This window comes from Lipophrys pholis (assembly GCF_963383615.2).
Source record: "Lipophrys pholis genome assembly, chromosome: 16".
Lineage (NCBI taxonomy): Eukaryota > Metazoa > Chordata > Actinopteri > Blenniiformes > Blenniidae > Lipophrys > Lipophrys pholis.
The window spans coordinates 9,432,678-9,449,960 of record NC_137634.1 but is presented as its reverse complement, the minus strand read 5'-3'; the positions used below and the strand labels follow the sequence as shown (position 1 = coordinate 9,449,960).

At 41.4% G+C, this 17,283-nt stretch overlaps 1 protein-coding gene across 2 annotated transcripts in view; it reads left to right on the top strand.

The window, feature by feature from the left end:
- Positions 1-1,953: 1,953 nt before the first annotated feature.
- Positions 1,954-17,283, top strand: part of LOC308121598 (glutamate receptor 3) — a 75,771-nt gene continuing 60,441 nt past the window's right edge. For both annotated transcript variants that reach the window (XM_080482913.1, XM_080482912.1), the window contains exons 1-2: positions 1,954-2,389; positions 2,748-2,906. In XM_080482913.1, the coding sequence (XP_080339039.1) occupies positions 2,299-2,389; positions 2,748-2,906 (250 nt within the window). In that variant the 5' untranslated portion in view covers positions 1,954-2,298. The remainder of the gene's footprint in view (positions 2,390-2,747; positions 2,907-17,283) is intronic.

Sequence of the window (17,283 nt, the reverse complement as noted above, 5' to 3'; positions counted from 1 at the left end):
GAGAGTGACCTGTAAACCAGAAGCGTTGCAATTGAGATGCTTTCTGTGGCAGAGGCATTGACTATAACCCTATGCTGCATTTAAAAGAGGCTACATACAATACACAGTATTGATCGGTGGAAAGAGGTATGGTTTTAAATGAGAACGATTAATATATGGAAGTTTCAGACTAGCTGTGGGCTTGTTGACTTAACTGAGTTGAAGTTCCAGAGATTACCTGGCTATCAGCATGTGAGGGGATTGTGTTGAGTGCATGTTACTCTACTTTCTAGCCGTGACACTGTTTTGTTTTGTTCTTGATCCCTGGTTCCTGTCAAGGCAGTCTGACACAGAGGCAGAATAACTGTTTTGCCACGCTGATGGTGTTGTAATTGGACGGACCCCGTTACAGTGCAAACAGGCTAAGGCTTCACCCATCCTTTCCTTGTTAACTTTCTTTTGTGTGTTTGTAACACAGGCGGTTTCACAGATAGATGTAAGTATAGATATAAACATTTCATAAATCTTGTCATGTTATAATATTTTTTAGATGGTTAGTCTTTTGAGCTGTAGCAGTTACTTTCTTTAGTCTGACAGCCACGGAACAGGCTGCTGAAATGCACAATAGTCAAAATGTTTTATTGTGCTCGGATCTTTTATCAGAGTAGCTGCCCCTGTTCCACATGTCAATTGCACATTGTTAGTATGCTGATATGTCTTTTCAGTTGTGCTAGTAGAAAAAAACACCCTATTTTTATATCTCACTGACAAATTCAATACAGAGGATGATTTGCAAACATACAGCTGAGAAAAACCTGAAAATATTTTCTCATACTGCCTTATCCGACTGCTGGAGCCAATCCTTGCTGACAATGGGTGAAGGCATAGCCGACCCTGTACAGGTTGCCACTCCATTACGGAGCAATCTCAGAGGGACAGTCAGTAACATGAGACATTTTATAGACACCAATTCTCCTCAAACACAGATTTTTTTGGGATTGTGATAGAAAACTATAGTACCCAAAGAAATCCCATGCATAGGGAAAACATGCAAATTCCTCACAGAAAGGCCTCTAACACAGACTGGACTGGGGATAGTCTGAGCATTTACTACTACACCACCATGCGGCTCCTTCCTTACAAAATGTTCTTCATCAACAGAGCCCAGCTCTTGAACACTTGGACCCCCTGCATCAGCCGTTTATTCTGCCAACGAAAATACGTGTGAACACAAATGCCTCCCATGGTTAAGTCATTTTTTTAAATTCTACTGACTGTACAGTGATAAATTAGTGCATGGTTTAGTATAATATATTAGTATAATATATATATATATATATATATATATATATATATATATATATATACACACACACACACACACACACATATATATATACACAGCAGTAGCATATATATATATATATATATATATATATATATATATATATGCAGACAAGTCACAGTAGATGACATATTGACGATGACGGTCCACACTGGCTGGGAGCTGGTTGGTGTGTGGTGCAAAGGCAGAAGCAACACACACACACACACACACACACACACACACACACACACACACACACACACACACACACACACACACACAGACACACACACACACACACACACACACACACACACACACACACACACACACACACACACACACACAGACACACACACACACACACACACACACACACACACACACACACACACACACACACACACACACACACACACACACACACACACACACACACACACACTAACCATCCAGTAGAGACTGCACCCCCTCACACACACACCAACTCTGCAGTGACGCGAGGAGGAAGATGGGAGGCTGCTCTTATTATAATTCAACGTCAGACCAAGTTTGATAAACGCCCCCCATCCTCTCTCTCTCTCTCTCTCTCTCTCTCTCTCTCTCTCTCTCTCTCCCTATCCCGCCCTCCTTTTACTCCTTCTCTGGCCCATTTCAGCGGTGTTTATCCACAGTGAGGGGATCTGCTGTCTCTCTCCTCCAACACCACCATCTTTGAGATAAAACACAGGCTTTAGGGTTTCCAGCAGCAGCAGCAGAGAGCTGGCGCTGCAGTTGCGCTGGCACATATTCAACGTGGGTGCACAGCGAGTGAGTGAGAAAGAGAGAGAGGGATAGGGAGAGAGAGAGAGAGAGAGAGAGAGGGAGAAGGAGAGGGAGAGAGACCAGCCGCATCTTGTGGATTTCTTCCTGCACCAGCCCATGTACATGGTTCTTCCTGCTTCTCCTCTGTTGCACACAGACCAGGAGTTGATTTCACTTCTTGGACAAAAATGTGGCATCGCGCAATAGCGACAGTCCTGACGGCTTTGGTGAATTTCTTTGGGGGGTCGCTGGCAGGCTTTCCAAACCAAATCAACATTGGTAAGTTGAGCGGAATACTCTCCCCGCATTTCTTTGTTCGCACTGTATACACGAGACACAAGTCGCGGATGGTCACAGGTCGGGTTATTTGCCTAATTCCTGTCCAAGTTACTTCTCCCGAAACAGCCCAGCAGGTTGCGGGATGTTGCGCGTGTCCGTGGGCGGTTGGGTAACAAAATAGAGTTGATCCCAATTTGTCCAAATGCTGGTTCCAGCATCTGCAGTGCCTCACTTTGTGACTTCCGTCCTTAAATTGGCAACAACTCTGGTTTTCTGCCTCATTATGCATCATTGAAATGCCGTAAAAGAGTATTGCAATGGATGCATGGACTAATTCGAGTGGTTTTCTTCTCTGCAGGTGGACTGTTCATGCGCTCCACCGTGCAGGAGCACAGCGCCTTCAGGTTTGCTGTCCAGCTGTATAACACCAACCAGAATGTGACAGAAAAACCATTCCACCTCAATTACAATGTTGACAACCTGGAGTCCTCCAACAGCTTCTCCGTTACGCACGCATGTGAGTAATTACGCCCCGCACCAACTGGTTTATCTTTTGCCCAAGAACAGCACAAGATGTTCATGCGTTATTATAACCCCCCCCCCCCCCCCCCCCCCCCCCCTCCCTCCCTCCCCTTGTGATGTTGAGGTGCTTGAAGTGATGGGCCAACAGAAAGTAATTTGGCACGAACACCCAAAGACACTCTGAGTATGTAAAATCATTTTCTCCTTAACAGTCTCATTGGCAGCCTAATCCCAAATTTACACAGATGTTTATGAGTTGTAGTCTGTGTTTTAATAAGATGCATGGTCTTAAAAAGCCTCTGACACCTGCCAAGTGTTGAGCCTGATAGCCAAACTCAGCTATGTTTTCCAAAATTCACCAGCTGGGCGATGGAGCTTGATGTCCTATAATTCGCCAAACCCTGGGATTTTGTAAACAGAGTAATTCAGTAATTCTACAGAAAATTATCAGCAGCACTTAGGCGATGACATTGCTCAAAAGTGTGTGTGTGTGTGTGTGGGGGGGGGGGGGGTTCTTTGTCATCATTGAATGGTCGGCCTGTTGCGATAATGCACAAAATCTAAAAAGTAACTGCTGTTTGTCATTAGCTGCAGTTTGAAGAGGGAGTATCAGTAATTTACAGAATCACAAACTGAGGAATCTTTATAAAATTACCTTTTCACAAAGATTATAAGAAAATGCCACTTTTTTTTTTCTTTAGCGGAGGCAATCATTGCCACTTCATATGCAGAGTGTGATTTGCTTGGGGGGTATCTGCCCTCTGCTCTATATATCCCTCCTCTGAAGTATTTTGTTACAGTTAAAATGATTCCTCCCTTCATCGTGGTCAATTCTGCTTCAACAACAGACTGGACAAAAACACATTAAAATAAATTCATCCATCCATCTTCTATTCTATTTCATCCAGCTGCCGCAGGGAGCTGGAGTCAATCCCAGCTGATGGATATAATACAGAGTATATCCTGGACAGAGGCACAAGTGAACCTCTGCAGGTCAATCTAAGAGTCACCAATTAGCCTCAAATACAGAAGAAAGCTGTGTTATCCAGAGAAAACCCAGGCATGCACAGGGAGAACATGCAGACTGCACACAGAAAGAATTCCTAACCGAGAAGCAAGAGCCTAACCGCTAACCACATGTATTTTTTTACTTTAAATAATGCAGAGCAGTCAGTCTACTCTCATACATTCAGAGTGAGATTTAGTCCAAACTGACTCACGGTGCAAACGATCAGCCTCATGCCGAGAAGTGAATTTAGCTGTTACAGAGTTACAGAGTTTTGCTTTGAAACAAACAAATACAGCCTACAACAGCCAAAACATCACGGTCTTGCATTGCTATGTTAGTTATTTAATTAATTTGTCTGCAGTATATTCGCAGCATACATTTTACAGACCCTCCACATCACATTAAGAGGTTGAAGAAAGGAATGATTGACTATCAGCTATTTGAGAAGGTGCCATGCTTTTGTATTTTGTTTGTCAATTGTTATATATTTAGTTATAAGAAAATCTACATTGAAACACCCGCCATTCTCCATGGTCACTTAGGTAACTTAGGTTACTGGGGCAGAGTATTTTGGTGTTGGCCGCTGCTTGAATGTGCATCAGTCTTCCTCCTACATTCTCGTATCAATGCACTTTCAAGAGCTGTCATGTGGATGTGTGGGGTCATAATTGAGCAGTTTGAGTTTCAGCCACTTTGCTAATGATTGAGATGTTACATGATGTTCTCCCAGCAGCAATGTGTCTTCTGTCTGCACATCTGATGGATAAATACCCCACAGTATCAACTGCTACACGCTGATACCCATGTAGTCATGTCTCCAGACATGATGGGTTTGATAGTGAGATGGCTTCATAATTGGTCTACTGGTCTTTCCTCTGCCATGTGGTGCACCAAGTTCTGTCTGGAGAATTAATTTGTTATCTTTCTACCCACCAACTGCCCTTCACACTTTGCACACGAGGATCAGCTGCAGCTCTCCAAACGTCGTCAGCTGCCGTCGAGACGGCTGTGTAACCTCATGAAGTGAGAATAGCGCTCAGAAAAGAGTTGGATTCTCAACACAACTGTACCTCACACATCGAGAGCCATCTGAAAAATACTAAAAGCTGCTGTGGTGATGTAGTTGTTAGTGAGTGTAGCAGCACTCGCCCAACAACTGGCTGGTAGCAGCCCGCGGGAGAAGTTTCAGGCGGCTGCAGGTTTACACACATTCACACACTCACACACTGATGCTGCCCAGCTCGGCTACAACCTTGCACTGTCGGCTGCTGAGTAATTACACTACAGCAGCTGTGGGGTCAGTGCTCAGCTCAAGGGCACTTAAGCAGTCACTGCTGAAGAAGAGCTGCATATTACATGCTTGGCTTGTCCAGATCAGGGCTAAAGCACAAACAGTAAAGCGTTTGTCCATAGCGAGATCCGACTTTGACTAAAGCTGAATCCATTGTTTCTGAAAGAAGCTTAAGGGTTTTCTTAAAGGATAAGAAGAAAACACGATAATCAGCAGGATTAATTTCAACTCGATAAGCTGATGTGAGCTCAGCTCGCTGCTCTCCACATGAAAAAGGAGCAGTGAGCGACGCATCATGCAGACCTGCCCGGTCAGTTTGTGACTAAGGAACTGAACTACACAATCCTTATTATAGTAGTCTGGATTGCATAATGTGTGCCTGGCAGGTGTTGATGTAGCAAATGAATGTGATGATTATGATTTGACACATATCTATTCTGGCAAGGATCACAGATTAGTCATTGCTGTGCTTTCCTGCAGCTCACATCATCAATTTTGATAATATTAACAAGTGTTGAGACGACAGAGATTTTAAATCTGCTTACTGCTTGTGATCTTTGGGATTGTCTGCATAACTCCCTCTTTAGTATAAAATAAACAAATGACAGAATAAAAATGGATCAGAGTAATTACTTTTTGCTGGGAGCTCATTTGTCGTGTCAGTTCCATGGATTTGGACTGGAATAAAGCAGGACAACACTGCTCTCCTCCAGCTGGGTCAGTATATAATGATTGTTACAAATCCCTGATGGCAAATGACTGTGTTATCGACAGCGTGGATCAATGGGTGGAAGGCCAGAATCCAACAGCAGTGTGTGTGTGTGTGTGGCTCCAGTTTGTTCTCCAGTATGGAAAAATCAATTCACACCAAGCTTTCATTTTCTCTTTCTCTGTCCCTCTCTGCTAATATGAGGCTCATTGGTCCAACTTCTTCTTGCCAGAGACGATGAATTCACACTTGATGCCTGTATTGCAAATATGAAAGTTAACTGAGGCACATGCAAATCTTCATACACACCCTGAGAGATACATTGCAACCAGCAATTTTCTGTCATTGTCGCTTGATTGAATTGATTCTGACAAAGAGGACTTCACCGTACTGTGTGTTTATTATCTCACCAATTTGTGGCTGGAGTAAAGCTGCAGGATGTATTGATGTGACACCTTGCCACAGGCCAGGACTGATTGTGTGCATAAATGCAGACGTGGGAAGGTTATATCCATTAAGGCTGAGGTCAGGGCAGGAAGTGACAGTGCAGGCAGAGCTTAAAGCCTGGTTGGACAACCCCAGACAAGTTCAACTAAGTGCATGTAGCATCATGGTGTCTGGATGTAATGATGGGCAAACATTGATGTAATTGTACATTAAATCAATGTTTGCCCATCATCACAGTAAGTTTAGCCTTTTGCTTTATTCACAGCATTTCATATGCATAGCAATTAATTTACAATCCTGAGTGATTTGTGAGATCTGAATTGTGCCAATGTGTTAGATAAAAGAAATCCAAGAAAACTTACATCATGGATCCTACAGGAACCTTTAATTTGATGAAATGTCAGTATTACATAGCGTTTCTCATTGCAGTGTTTATTATAGCCACCTATCCTCCCTCTGCTATGACTCAACTGGTGTGATGCTGCTTAGACAGAGGCTAATGTTAGAGCACTTCACCGTGTAGGCAATGGACTGTCCCACTAATGCAGCACAGACCAGTCCAAGAAGCCAGTTCTCCTCCTCCTCCTTTTACTTTTCCTCTTCTTCCGTCTTTTTCTTCTACATTAACATTGTGGGGAACACTTCAGCTCACCGCAAGTATCCATATAAGGGCATTTTAGTATTTGCACAGCATCTCTGCCAATCTAGCTCTGAACTGATATGTATTATCTACATACATAACAAATAATAGTGTCAGCTCCTTAACGGGTGATAGATTAGAAGATTGAAAGTATGAATATGTTTGTACATGAAGTTAGAGCGAGAGGCTGTTACACTGGAAAACATGGTTTATGAAAGCATGCAAAGGCCCATGTTAAAATGCATTGTGGTCATCATTGTGGATTTATTTCCAGGATAAACAGTAGAATCTGCCTGAGTCCTTAAAGGACTGTTACAATACAATACATGTCACAGTTACCACTTTATATATATAAGAACTATACAGTTTCTCAAGGCAAAATAAAAAATAAAAATCAGTTCTTTATACTTCAGTAATCCCTTAATATACATTACACACTTGTGCAACTTAAAGAAAAACGTAAATGTGTTTATATTTGACAAAAGCAACAAATTCAACATTTCATCCAACGTTAAGGGAAGTTGCTGTACTATTATCAAACATAATATTCCAATAGTTAAGAGGCTGAGAAGCAAAGAGCTGCAGCCATCATTATTGCAATTGACCCATCATCTCATATTAGTGGCTGCTGCTTCTTCCTCCTATTTTTCCTTCATCTAATTCTGATTTAAAGTCATAGTTGGGGTCTGGATGTGCTGGGACGTGTTGATTTGCTAACCTCAGTAGATATCCTGAAAGCATGAGAGGGGATGATGTCATGACTCATGATATGTTTGGTTCCTTTGTGGCAAAATTTTAACCCAGATTCTTTATACAAACTTTGCGTTTTGTATTTGATTAAACCATATTCTTGTTTTATTCAAAACAATACCTTTAAAATAAGAGCATCATGTTTCAAACTGGCTTCATTCCTGAGGACAGAAGAAAATCACTTATAAAAGGAGGATTGTACTAGTTAGGTCCTTAGAGCATTACAGCTTTCTAAAATATTTTCATATTTAAAAGTAATTGTTGCTTTTGGCATTGTTTGCATAATTATTGCTGCACTTACAATTGGAGAACAACCAGGCTGAAGCGTGATTAAACAGTTTGGATTCACCATAATGCTCAGAACTCAGTCGAGTCCTGGATGATATACAAGCGTTGGAGACAAGGTTGGTGAATCGTTTGTCATTAATTGTTTATGATAGATTAAACAGTTTAATCCATACTCTGGTCAAAGCGATGAAGGCGCTCACATAGAAGAATGGCTGATTACCGAGGCAGTTTTATGATATTGCAGTAGGGTCAGTGAGACTCTGAGGACAGAGTCACGTTGTGAACGTTTGCCTTCACTCATCACAACTTACCAACTTGAGCCGCTTGTTTTTCTGGACAGTTTGAAGTTTTTTTTTTTGTTTTTTTTTACATTTGAAAGCTTAAAATGGATTCTCTCAATTTGGAAGCTCTTGACCGGGAGGAGACACTTACCCAAAAGCATGTCCTTTTATCGCGATGCACTGATAAAAATAACTGAGTTTCTGCTACTGCAGCCAGAGTCCTGTCACTTTGGATGACCTGCGCAAAGCTGACAAGTACTTATCCTCAGATTTGTCATGGCGTTTCCGTTGGGAAGCAATGGCGGATTGTCAGGAGCTCTTATAATGTCTTTGGAATAATTTCATCCTACTCCAAAGTCATTTCAGGTGAACACAGTGCTGTTTTTTAAGCAATACTTTTACTGACATGAATAGATGGCTTGAATGTTAGTTTAAAAAAAACAAAAAAAAACCTTTCAGGGTCCAATTGCTGTGAGGCAAGATATGACTCACATGTCATCATGCAGCAGAAATGCATTAGGTTTCTTTGAACAAGAAGTATTGATGTTAAATAAATGCCTCTATCTACAAATATTAAACTAAATCTGTGTCAGTTCAATGTAAACAAAAAACAAAAAAACTACATATACAAGGGCAAACAAGCTTATTGCTATCAGAAGGAAGAATCTCATTTCTCGTTTTCCCCACATTGAATTGTTTCACCCCTGGCTGGTCGTAATGCTGTGAAATGGCAGAATGGTAGTGAATAGCTTCGGGGGCAGGCCACTGGAGATGTGCAGTTAGTGTTTCATCTTGTGCATCAGAATGTGCCTACATGTCAGCAATGTAATGGAACGACGGTGATCACTACTGACAGGCTACACTGATGCTGCAGTAGGTTGTTGCAGCCTTACACAACGTCATTCTGCGTGGCTGCTGCTGAAATCTCTGCTGTTATTCATCAAATCTTACCTGAGATTATTCAAGGATGGCAAGCTGTGAACTTCTCAGAATAATGCAAGGAAAACTAAAGATGCCACTGGGGCCAGCGCATATTTCAGAAGAGAAGAGAGGCTTTCATAAATTTGAGAGTTCTCCGCGCCTCCGCGCTGTAATATAATGCAGCCACTGTTTCTGTGTTTTAAAAAACAAACAAAAACACACTAAAACAGTGCAAGCATCATTAGTTTATTGTTGATACATGTCTTTATTGTCAATAGTAAGACATCGTTTTCATGAAGTTGTTCAAGACTGATGATCAGAGCAGATAGTTCGAGGTGATCGTGAAAAGAGTGGCGTTTTATGGTTAATCTGAGTCCCATAAAATGGATTTCCTTCATGGACTAAAACAGAATTCTCCACTTCTTGCAACCAGTTTTTGATGTGTCTTCTGCGGCATTATAACCTTTTCAAGCTGAATGTGTTGTATCACTCCGCCTGTAATGGTGGTCCTTGGATGATGCTTTTGCAGTGTATATACAGAGAATGTGTAGGTGGAGTGTTAACAGCACTTTTACAGTGGTACAGTGAAATATTCAAGTGTATTCTTCTGTATAATACTCCAGTAGCCACGGGCTATGTCGGTGTATCGCTGCTGTAGATTTCTTTCTGTCATGTTCAAGCATGGGGGCCGTATCCAGTTGTATTCCTCAGATTAGGGCTAAAGCAGCGAGCGTTGTCCCACTCTTTGTGTATAATGAGCATCTGCGGGGGGTAACCCGGTGGAAGAAAATGTGTGCTTTTTTTATAATTTTTTTTTTTTTTTTAAAGCTGTGATCTGTGGAAAAGAGGGAACTCCTGCCAACGAGCAACAGCAACGCCCGAGGAGAAACACCTACTCAGTCTTCAGTCCCTATATGCCCTGCGCTCGCTATGTGGTTGGTCAACTGAGACGAATTGCGCAACAATGCACACTGTAATGTGGCTAAAAATATGAACACTCTAATGTCATAACACAGAAATCATTTGAACTGTGTGCTCTTTGCCTTTAGTCAGACTCTCATCTGAAAGCAAACCTTTACAGTGATTTTACGGTCAAATTGACCTCACAGGTTCTCTGAAGTCGGCAGAATATTCCAGCTTATTAAACTGCTCACCACGAGATTCACCATCAGTAAGCTCATTCTTATGGCATTTGTTTTTTTTTTTGTAATTAGGCCAAATCATGACTTGCTTGCAACAAACCCCCCCAGCTTGAATTCATAATACATCAGTAAATATGTTAAGTTTGATTAACTGCCGTGAAAAAAAAAAAGCATATTGAAAAGTTGTATTTTTAAGTTACTTTTTGTGAACAACTATGGGATTTCCCTATGAATCATGCATGGTTGATTTTATTCTCCGAGTTCAGTTCAATATAAGAGCAGACAGAAAGTTTAAGAGCGATACTGTGAGACTGTTTATGCTAAATACCCACATTAACTCTGAAATATTTTCCATGATCACCACTTCAGCTTAGCTGGTTCATGCCTTGACTGTTTCTAATTAGCAGTTAACATTATATTGACTAAATACAATGACAAGTATGGCAGTTGACTAGTTTTTCAACAATGGACATTTTTGACTTGTGGTCATAGTAGATTGATTATTACCAGGAATCTCCGTTATTCAGAATACTTTAAACCTTGAACCAGCGGGCATTACAACATGCTTTTCTTGCTTCAGTATAACATACTACACAACGCAGTGAAAAGGAATAACTTAATTATTGAACAATTTCTCTCAAAACAATGATTGATTTCTTGATTTCACCAGAGGAAACATGTGGTAACTAAAGTACTCAGAACACACAGTTAAACCTGGTAGAAAAACCAGCCACTGTATCTAACTTCACATAACATCGGTTACACACAGGTAAAGCCACAGAGTGGCATTTATTGCAATGAACCTGCAGTGTTGATGTAATAATGCGTTACTGGAATTTCAACAATAGCACTCGCCTTTTTGGGAGAAAAACAGGACATTGTACATCTCATTTTCTCTCAAATTGTACGGTAAACTAACGTAAAACTAAAGTTAATTAATCGAAACAAAATCTATTTGGGAATCATATTTGCAAATATATCAAGGATCCAGTCCTTTCGAGAAGTTCCACTGTCCATCTGCAACATCTCAAAAGGTCAAAGCTTGCAATGTCTTTGTGGAGAAAGTACCTGAGGATGATTAGGATATCTCGTGAATTGCACTCGTATTTTGTCCTTTGAAAGCAGACAGCTATGGTTCTGTTGGGAGGATTACGGTTACTGACCCACTGTGCCGATGTCGACTTGCAGTTTTAGACTTACGACCCTCAGTATGAAGGATATTTGATGTGCCTGCACTTGTGCCTATTTAATAACTTCTTTTATCCTGCCACCAGCACCAAGGACAAAAGCATCGCTGACAGTCAAGCCTTTTCATGTTTTTTCTGCATAGGCATTTCTTATCATGCATTTTTTAAGTGAACCGTGAATTGTTGGACTTTGGGCGTAAGGAGGTGGAAAAAAGATCAAATGTGCTTTACACATCTTCTGATATGTAAGTAAATGATCCTTGTTGTTGGATTATTCTTTCTTTATTAGTTAAGAGACAAACAGAATACAATGAACCCGACTGATTATTCCTAAATATAAATACCTAAAGAGCGACGCCATGTATTCAGTTTCAGGTGGTCAGTGCGTGCAGGAGTGACTCCATAAAAGCAGGAATAGAGTCGCTGAGGATTAAAATCAGTGACTGATGAACTCTGTGAGCTCTGACTGTAAAACGACACCAGCTTTTATTGACTTTGGCTCAAAACACCGTTCTCCTGTGTCACTAAGACAGAGAAATCCAGCTCCATCCCGTACAGCCGCCAAATCCCACTGCTGCTGGCAGAAAGCAGAGAAATGTGTCCCCTGCAAATAACTAGAAAAGATGTTGGTTATTTGCACTTCAGCTCATCATCCGACTTGTTTTGGTGAGAAAAAGACTGGATTCGCAGGTCAGTCAGCACATTTGCACTGTTTTTGGCATCGTCTCTCCAGCCCTTGTGTTCTTGTCCCTGTTAAAGATCTCCTTTAAAACACAAATTGTGGATGTTGAGCCTTCTGGAAGATTTGTTCTGTCCTCGTTTCTTTGAGTCAACATATTGTGATTGTTTTTTATATTCCCCACAGCTCCGATGCAGTGTAATACTGAACATTATACACATCATAAAACACATTTGTATTGTTGGTTTGACAAGAATAAAGCATAATCAGGTGAAATGACTCACATTAGAAACAGTGTGCATATCATGATAGTGAAATAAATCAACTTGCTTTACAGTCTGAGGTTCTTCCTGCTGTGGTGCTTCATGCAGACGCCCAGACAGTTAACATAAAACCCAACATAGAAATTAACGACATTCATTTAATCTGATTATATCTCCCCAACCTACATGATTGCATGGATATAGAACAATTTTTGACAACGTTATTAAGATAAGCATTCATTATTATTGAAAATAACCTGGCCATACCATGGCCTGGCATACTGGTGAAGTGGCTAAGCACTCTTTGTAGGTGGTGTTTGCCTAACCCTAACCCCGACAGACTGCCTGATCTTGTACGTCATCTACATACGTCACTGGTGCCTTCAGGGAAGTGGAGATATGAACCATGCAGTTGACGTAGCCTTTCATACCAGGAAGTAGAAGGTGACTGTTGATGTGGTCCAGCATTTCGCCTCTGCAAACTAATGTTCTGGTGCACTGCTGTGGTCACTGCATCAACATTTGCTGCTGTGTGCGTTTCTATTGGTTATTAGCTGTGGGCCCTACCGGCTGTGTGGTGTAGTGAGGTGGCAGTTGGGAATTTTCTCAAACTTTCTGAAGATGATCTTAAAATGTCTGTGGTTGCATCCACGGACATCTCACTGCATGACATGAGACCACTGATTCTATACCATGTGTTTTTTTCCCTCAAAACTAAAATCACATTTTATTGATACCCGTTGACATGAGGAAGGTGATAATCTCCACATCTGCCATTTGCAAAATTCCTGCTGAATTCACTCCTCATCTGACTTTTCCACTTGTCTAATTACAGAAGGAGCTTCCATGGCTATTGAGTTTATTGTCTCAAATGTTTTATACAAGCCCACTCAGCAACTTGAGTTGTCATGAGAAAGTTATTTGGTGTTTCCAGTTTGTCTTTCAGCCTCATCCATTATAAGCTGCTGCTGCTGCTGCTGTGTCCTCTGCCTTCCTCACTTATTCAACATGTGACCTTGTGACAGAGCAGGACAGGTATCCCCATGTGACGAGGGTCAACAAAGCCTCCTCTCCCTCCAGAAAACAAATGCAGCTACTGCTGTCCTCTAACATTGCTGCAGGCGCGGCTCTTAGCGGGTCGGGGGAAAAAAATTACTGCCCGCCAGGCAGCAGTGTGCTCATAAACAAGTTATTTGTTCCCCTCACAAAAACTCAACTTGTTGTCCTCGGTTTTTGCAAATGTGGCATCTAAGTCAAACTTTAATGCTCTAATTCGTCACTCTGCACAACAAGTTCAGCCTGAGTCTTCTTCTGTCCTTCTGGCTATTTTTTATTTTTTTTTATAAAGTTCCACTTCCTCACTGGATTTGTTGTTTACTTTTCCGAATAGGACAGCAGCCCACGTAAATCTTCATTCAGCAATGCAGGTTTAAAAACCCAGCTCTGTTGTTCACAAGCTCTACAGGTTTACAGGTCCGTCCATCCATCTGCAGGTTATTTTGATGGACTCAGAGTCTCCAGCTGTCTGCAGCAGAGCCCCTCAAAGTTACAAAGCCCCGAGAAGACACACTGACGGTGCTGGACCCCGCTGGCGCTGCTTTAAGATACCGGTTAAGCCGGATGTGGTGGCGTGAGCTGGAGAAGAGCAGAGAATTTGAGGATGAGGGAGAAAAGGATAGAGCAGGATTTCTCCAACAATGGCAGGTAGTAGTGGGTGTTTGTTGGCGATGAATAAGATAGAAGTCAGCAAAGAGTGAAGAGAAGTGATATCTTTCCTAGTGAGATATTAATCATGCATAGAAAGCCTGTGTTAGTATTCTGAACAGAAACTCACAGAGCAGAAAAATAGATCTCATCCCCAATGTAATAAAGTAAATGATGCGTGTCTTCATTTCTGACCGTGATCGGGATATTTTACTGTAGTTGGCTAGTTTTTATTGCATCATGAGCCCAAATATATGGTTTCATTAGTCCTTTAGGAGAATAGGCTGCCTATTTAACCTTGACAAACAAAAAATATTGCTGCCATTTTGCAAATAGAATTGGATGATGTTGGATGAGCTGAGCGGTGTTAATTTTATGACTGCCTTCTTTTTTCTGTGGATTACATGGCCTGAATATTGAGAAGAAATTCCTCACCCTGTTGTTTGAGAAAGATTTGTTTTGAGTTAAATGATGTTGGCCAGAAAGGAGGAAATGTGAAGCCTTCTAAATCCGAGAGGAAGTATTTTCTTTGTACTTTTTCACTTGTGACAGGTTCTTTTTATTGAAATTTTTGTGAGTCCTTGAAATTCACTTTAAAAAATGTGCTTTCTTATATAAAGAACAACAATGGCTTTTTGCCTCTGGAAGATTTATTTTCTTGATTATAGCATCGTGTCACACAGATATGGATATTTATGTGGATGCTGGTATTTGTTTTGAGGCTTTCAGGACACACACCAGCCGATGCGGCATGTGTGTGTGCTGGATGAAGACGAAGGCTGAGGGAAAGAGCTCTGATGAAATAACAGAGAGAGGGAGATGGCTGAACCAAGTCATCACGAATGTGTGGGTGACTGAATGCTCGCCTTAATGGAAAAGTCAAGTTGAACAGAAGCAAATGCTGAAAAAAAAAAAAAGAAGTAAGAATCAGCTCTGACCTCCAACATGACACTCAAAGAAATCTCAGAGCAGTGAAATTATTGTGCTATCATTACAGTCAGACATGTTCAGTAGCGTTCAAAAAAAGAATCTGTCATATCTAAAGTGCCTTTATCTAAAACACGGTTATGCACAGCAAGTGAAATCTTTCTCCCTCAAATGCTTAGCTGGACATTTTAGCAGTAATAAGGGTAATAATAAAAGCTTTTAACGTATTTCTAGCATTTGTAAATCCTCCCCATTTTTCTTCTTCTGCCTTTGTATGTGCATTGCTGGATTTTCGGGTGTATTTCAAACCACTGGCAGGGTCGTGGGGTTTATGGGACGGTACTCTGTATCATGTTGACACCATGCATGTGCATCCTGGTGTGTGTGATGAGGCAAACAAAACAAGCAACAGCTCATACATAAGCTGCTCCGTACAGCTCTATTAGAGGTCAAAACCATCACCCTTTAACGATAAGTAATGCATGAGTCACTGGTGAATCAGCTTGTAACATGAATTGTGATGAACGGATGGAGCCACAAATAACAGATTTAAAATAAAAAAAAGAAAATATACTTTAGTTTGATGTCACTTGAAAATGTTCTGCTTTTTGGCTTTAAAAACTGTCAGAGGGTCACATTTCTGTGTCGTGCACATAAAATCTAAATCTGAAGTGGCCTCTGTGTCCTCACACAAATGGCATTAGATTGTTTGTACATGCCCACATAGAGCCATCTGCACTTTTACCCTCATTGCTAAAGTTGCCGCTGAGGTTGTTCAGTGGGTTGTTGGCATTGTCCGAGCTGACATTTTGAGTAATGAATGATGAAAAAAAGTCAAATCTGGCTGTTATAATTCTGCTGAAAGGCAAGATAAGCAGCCAACTAACAATAAGGGGGTTCATTTGAAAGGAGGCCTCAAAGCAGAGGTGGTGAGTCCTGGTCCAAGAGGACCGCTGTCCGGCAAGTTTCTAATGTTCGCCCTGCTTCAGCACACCTTATTGTAAGGCTGTCTGCACAGCTTGGTGATTCACATTAAATCAGTTCAGGTGTGTTGGAGGAGGAAGATATTGAAAACATGCAGCACAGCAGCCCTCCAGTACCACAGTCTGACACCACCACCTGAATAGGAATATGAAAAGTTTGAATTACTTGACGTGCAGGTTTTATCGGCGCTGCTTGGTTTTCTAGTGGTTTGCACTCATTCCGCTGGGAGGAGCACTAGAAAGTTGCTTTTCGATTATCAATCAGTGTGTGTGGTTGTTGGCCTCTATGTGTTTACCATGTGACAGTCTGGCGACCTGTCCAGGGTGTACCCTGCCTCCGTCAGCTCAGATTGGCCTCAGCCCACTGAGACCCTCGGTTAGATAAAGCAGGGATGAAAGACAGGTGGATGGATGATTGTGTCTGAGTATATCTGTGAAGTACTCTCCCATGATACTGACAGTAGGTGGCTCTCAGGGCGTCCTCGGTTTGGAGAAGCGAGTAACTGCGCCAACACGTATAGGAGCTATCAAAGTGCTGCTGTGGACAGGGTCAGCAAAGAAATGTGTTCTAGCCTCTAAAAACAGAGGCTATCTAAGAACAATCAAGATCAGTTGACGGTGAGGGCGTATTCAGAGAAGTTTCACAGCTTTACCTTTCTGTCAGTTTCCCAGAAGCGCTTACATCTTTTCTGAGCAAAGGCTCTATTTAAAAACAAACAAACAAACAAACAAACAAACAAAGAATAAGACACAAGACCAAAGTCACAACCTTTTGTGCCCTCTTAAATAAAGGCTATCAGAGGTTTATGCTTTAGGGTTTGTACTATCTTCAGAAGAAAAATGGATTTCAAGCTGGATTTCAGATGCGTCACATCAAATCACTCATACCCTCATTTAACGTGCATGACTCAACATCCTGTCTGAAAAATGTTGTGTTGTACGTCAAAAATATCAGAACGTCCCAACATTTGCTACAGGACACAAGGGCAGAGGTCACATCTCTGATTCTCCCGTTATTATGCACAAATAAAATAAAGTAGGTATTGCCTTGTAAGAGCAACTATCTGTTGGGTGTTTATGAGCACAGCTCATTTCCATTGGCCTGCAGATGGAGGCCAATAGGGCCTGTTATAAATCTTTTATACTGCCAC